Source organism: Hordeum vulgare, chromosome 7H (assembly GCF_904849725.1).
Source record: "Hordeum vulgare subsp. vulgare chromosome 7H, MorexV3_pseudomolecules_assembly, whole genome shotgun sequence".
Taxonomy (NCBI): domain Eukaryota; kingdom Viridiplantae; phylum Streptophyta; class Magnoliopsida; order Poales; family Poaceae; genus Hordeum; species Hordeum vulgare.
Window position 1 is genome coordinate 569,578,914 of NC_058524.1, and position 4,254 is coordinate 569,583,167.

Below are 4,254 nucleotides of genomic sequence, written 5' to 3' on the forward strand. Positions count from 1 at the left end.
ACCTCCAGAATTTGCTTTGTTTCATTCCTCACCAATTCCGGGCATCCTTTACTCTTTTTTTTTTGAGAAACTGGACATCCTTTACCTATGCATATTTAGATGGGCCAGAGAAAAAGAAGCAGCCCAACTTCATATTGGACCTATCGCACGCAGCCGCACAGACACACTTCGATCCATCCAGCCTTGTTCTTCCCGTCCCTGACGGCCGACTCCCCAGCCACTGAGCCGCCCCATCCCCGCCGCGGCGCTGCCTCGCCGGCTCGCTGCCTTCGCCGGTCGCCGGCCGGAGCCCAGACACGCAGGAGGACCCTTCCTCTCCTTCCTGCCCGCTAGGTCCTCGGCGGCAGCGGCGCCCCTCTGCGAGCTGCGACCCTGCCCTGCCACGGTCGTCTGGCTCCCCTGCAAGGCGGGCGGCAGCCGCCTGGTCACCAGGCCGGCACTCGACCAGCAGCAGGTCAGCAACCCTGCCCCAGTTAGCCTGATTTAAGGTACCCAATTTATTCATTCCCCAATTTCTTATTTGGCCATTTAAGGTTTACTTTCTTGCCGTGCTATGCTATCCAGTACATGAACATGAAGTTCATGACATGAACCGAACACACACATAAATTTGGACATCATTTCTTCCTCAACTAGCCTTATTGATAGAAAGTAATTTTGTTCAAGAATGAAGAGGACCAGAGACAATGCCTCTCTTTTTCATAGATAGACATGCTTTGAAGATAGGGAAGAAGGAAGGGGCCATGCGGGTTGTTGCCGAAGAACAAACCAGAGATATAATTGACATTTTCATGATCATGCAAAAGCGTAGGCCGGAAACATAGTCTTCTTTAACTTCTCAACGTATGTACTCTGTTATGTAAAACTGGAAATTTTAGTAAGATTATAAGACCATATATTGATCTATTTCTATGTGGTATATATTGGTAACTACTTCGAATGTTCATATAATCACATGTCATGTTTGTTGGCCAAAAAAAGTTTAGGACCACCCTGGTTTCAAATCCTAGATCCGCCACTGGTTTTAATGTTCCATTCTGTGTTTGTGTAGTTGCATAAGTTCATCACTTCGTATTCCTGCGCTTCTTCTTCCAAGCTTGATGGCTATGCTTGATTGAAGCAATGAGGATCTTGCTCCAGGCGTGCCGCCATTGCTGCAGTCTGACATCCTTTTCTTGTGCTGCCGGAGCTGCCTTCACTGTAAGAGAAATACCTGGGTGATTAATGTACAATTCAAGTGTAGTAATTGGGTTCCATAGTCTCTCTTGTTCTCAGTTAACTACTGATGGTTTTGCACTTGTCCTAGGCCAATTGCGGCGGTGGCCCATGGAGGAGGCTTCGCGTTCTAGCTGCACAGTATCTTTCCACGAGCACAACTGCCAGCACGATTCTGCCATGGGAAGCGCCATCCCGTGAAACTCTACTGAGGACAATCGATGTTGCTTTCAAAGATGGCAATGTTGACGAGGCGCTGCGAGCATTTGGCAATTATAAAAGCCTGCACGGCCTTCCCGAGCCAAGGGTATTGAATGGTATCATTGTGTCGCTGTCCTACACATCTAGTCGGAGGTGGCTTCAGAGAGCCTATGACTTGGTTCTCTCAGTTTATCAGTGTAACACCAATCTTCTCAACTCTAGCTCGCTGATGAGGCTAGCTTTGGCACTTGCAAGAGATCAGATGCCTGTCCCTGCCTCTGCGGTCCTGAGGATCATACTGGAGAGCGGCAAGCTTCCTGATGCTGATATGTTGAACATGGTGTTTTTGCACATGTTGAAGTCACAAGTAGGATCCTATCTTGCGGCTGATGTTCTGGCTCAGACCTGTGAGTGTTTCTTGGATCAAATTTCAGATAGGCGACAGCTGAAAAAATTGGACCCAATCAAGAACAATGTCACCTTGTTCAATATGATTTTGGAGTCTTGTGTTAACTTCAAATGCATCATCAGAGCCCAGAAAATAATGGAACTGATGTCATTGGTCGGGGTTGTGGCCGATGTAAATACAATGGCGGTCGCTAGCCGTGTCTGTGAAATGGTTGGGCAGCGAGATGAGTTGATGACCATGAAAGGAAGCATCGATTCTTTCTCCTCTTTGCCACTCTTTCAGCAATGTCAACATTTTTACGACAGTTTATTGAGCCTGCAATTTAGTGGTAATGACATGGATGCTGCTGCAGATCTTGTAATGAATCTGCATCGGCAACGGAACTCATGCGGCAATGATGCGCAGAAACAAGGGATGATACAAATTGGCTCTGGTAACCTAAAAAGTGGGTACAGAATAATGTTTGACCCAACAAAATTGGACAAAGGTTTTGTTTTAGATATAAAAAACCAGTCTGGCCTTGTTGTTCCTATCAGCGGAAATCTTGTTCCTAGTGAGAAGGCTCTTGCTAAACTTATTGTAGGCTGTGTGAAAGCAGAGAAACTGGGTGCACTCTCTAGCTTCTGTATTGCATTGCATAAGGAAGAACTAAAGGGAATTTCTGCTTCAGATGTGATCAATGCATGTATTCAGATGGGATGGTTGCATGCCGCTCATGATATCCTGGATGCTTTAGAGTTAGCTGAGACTCCTGTGGGGGTTGGTACTTACATGTCTCTTCTCAGAGCATATGAGAATGAGCATAAACCCGAAGAATTCAATGGGCTTCTCCAACAGATACAGAAAATAGCATCTACCATGGATGAATTTCATACTAGTCCATCGTTTACAATAAAGGACATTGCCAAAATTGTCAAGGATGAGATGCCCCAAACTAAATCATCTTTGCTTTCCAGTTTGGTTGAAGAAACAGAACACTATAACCCTGGAGATCACTTAACCTTTGAGTTCAATAATTCAATTCTTTTCTTCTGCAAGGCAAAAATGATGGAAGATGCTCTGGGCACATATAAATGCATGAGAGAGCAAAACATTAGACCCAATCTGCATACCTTTTGCCACATACTGTGTGGATATTCGTCATTAAGCATGTATAGGGAGATCACCATACTGTGGGGAGAAATAAAGCGCAGACTCGAATACAGAGAAATATCTGTGGATGGGGATTTGCTTGACTGCTTGGTTTTGGAGTTCCTCAAAGGTGGCTATTTTTCAAGGGTGATGGAGGTTATTAGTTACATGACAACCCATCAAATTTACTGTGACAAGTGGAAATATAGGCAAGTCTTTCTTAAGCTGCACAAGAATCTGTATAGGAACTTGAACTCATTGCATGACAAAACAGAAGCTCAGAGCAAAAGGATTGATGATGTCCGAGCTTTCAGGTCATGGGCGGGCATCGAATAGATAAAGCCGGAGTACAACGCTGTAATTCTCTTGCTTTTCGGAAACACTTTCTGTTGCATTGCCGTCGAACGCAGCATTCTTCTCCAACGTACTCCCTTCGTCCCAAAAATCTTGTCTTAGATTTGTCTAAATATGGATGTATCTAGTCATGTTTTAGTGTTTGGATAGATTCACATCTATACAAATCTTAGACAAGAATTTTGGAACAGAGGTAGTAATATATTGTCACAACTTGATTTGTGGGAATGCAATCTGTAGGTGAGGATTAGATTAGGACCAATATGGGAGCACATCACTTGGGAGCCATGGAAGGAAAGATGCAGCTAGTGCTGGAGGCCCTAGGTGCAGATGTTGTGCTTGAGGAGGTGAGGGGCAGAGAAAGAAGGGGTACTCTTCGGAAGGCGCCAAATAATTTAGTAATTAAAAACATGTACGTATCTTTTCGGAATCAATCAAATATGATCAAGTATTTAAACCTGACGGGCCACGAGCTAGAGACGGATATCTGGACGGCCCGTCGCCGTGACCCCCATCTCGCCTGACGCTCTTGCTGTGCTGACCCCAGTTTGGCCGACGCATGCAGTTTGGCCTGTAGCTGCTCATTTATTCAGATCAAGCTTTTAATCCGATTATTATCTTAGCCACAAAAGAAAAAGAGACGGCGTTATCCACGCATGCAAGCTTATACTGTGCAATGTGTGTTTACGAATGGGAAACTGTATCGTATCAGTAGGCAGGCATGCATGCATGCGATCGTGTAAACTGATCTGTGACCTACACCCATGTTCAGGAGCTGGATGGCATATTGTCTGTAGCAAGGCTTCTAATTCCTCTGAGGCTAAGAGATTAGCGATGTAATAAGTCTTACTGTTTGCCTATTGTCAACTGATCCGTCGTAGTCTAGGTGGTTAGGATATTCGGCTCTCACCCGAGAGACCCGGGTTCAAGTCCCGGCGACGGAA

At 45.3% G+C, this 4,254-nt stretch overlaps 1 protein-coding gene and 1 non-coding gene across 4 annotated transcripts; both read left to right on the forward strand.

Annotated features, from left to right (window-relative positions):
- Window positions 1-251: 251 nt before the first annotated feature.
- LOC123411833 (pentatricopeptide repeat-containing protein At4g17616) lies at window positions 252-3,772 on the forward strand. Of its 3 annotated transcripts, none has more exons than XM_045104788.1 (4): window positions 252-488; window positions 1,052-1,200; window positions 1,307-3,313; window positions 3,551-3,772. In XM_045104788.1, exons 2-3 carry the CDS (start codon window positions 1,123-1,125, stop codon window positions 3,290-3,292), a joined length of 2,064 nt encoding a protein of 687 aa, XP_044960723.1. In that variant the 5' UTR covers window positions 252-488; window positions 1,052-1,122; the 3' UTR covers window positions 3,293-3,313; window positions 3,551-3,772. The 3 variants fall into 3 exon arrangements, with proteins under 3 accessions (XP_044960723.1, XP_044960721.1, XP_044960722.1); XM_045104786.1 differs by lacking the exon at window positions 3,551-3,772 and having other exon boundaries at window positions 254-424; window positions 455-488; window positions 1,307-3,383; XM_045104787.1 differs by lacking the exon at window positions 3,551-3,772 and having other exon boundaries at window positions 254-454; window positions 1,307-3,383.
- Window positions 3,773-4,181: 409 nt separating this feature from the next.
- On the forward strand, window positions 4,182-4,254 carry TRNAE-CUC. Its single transcript has one exon. It is a non-coding gene; the product is annotated as a tRNA-Glu (tRNA).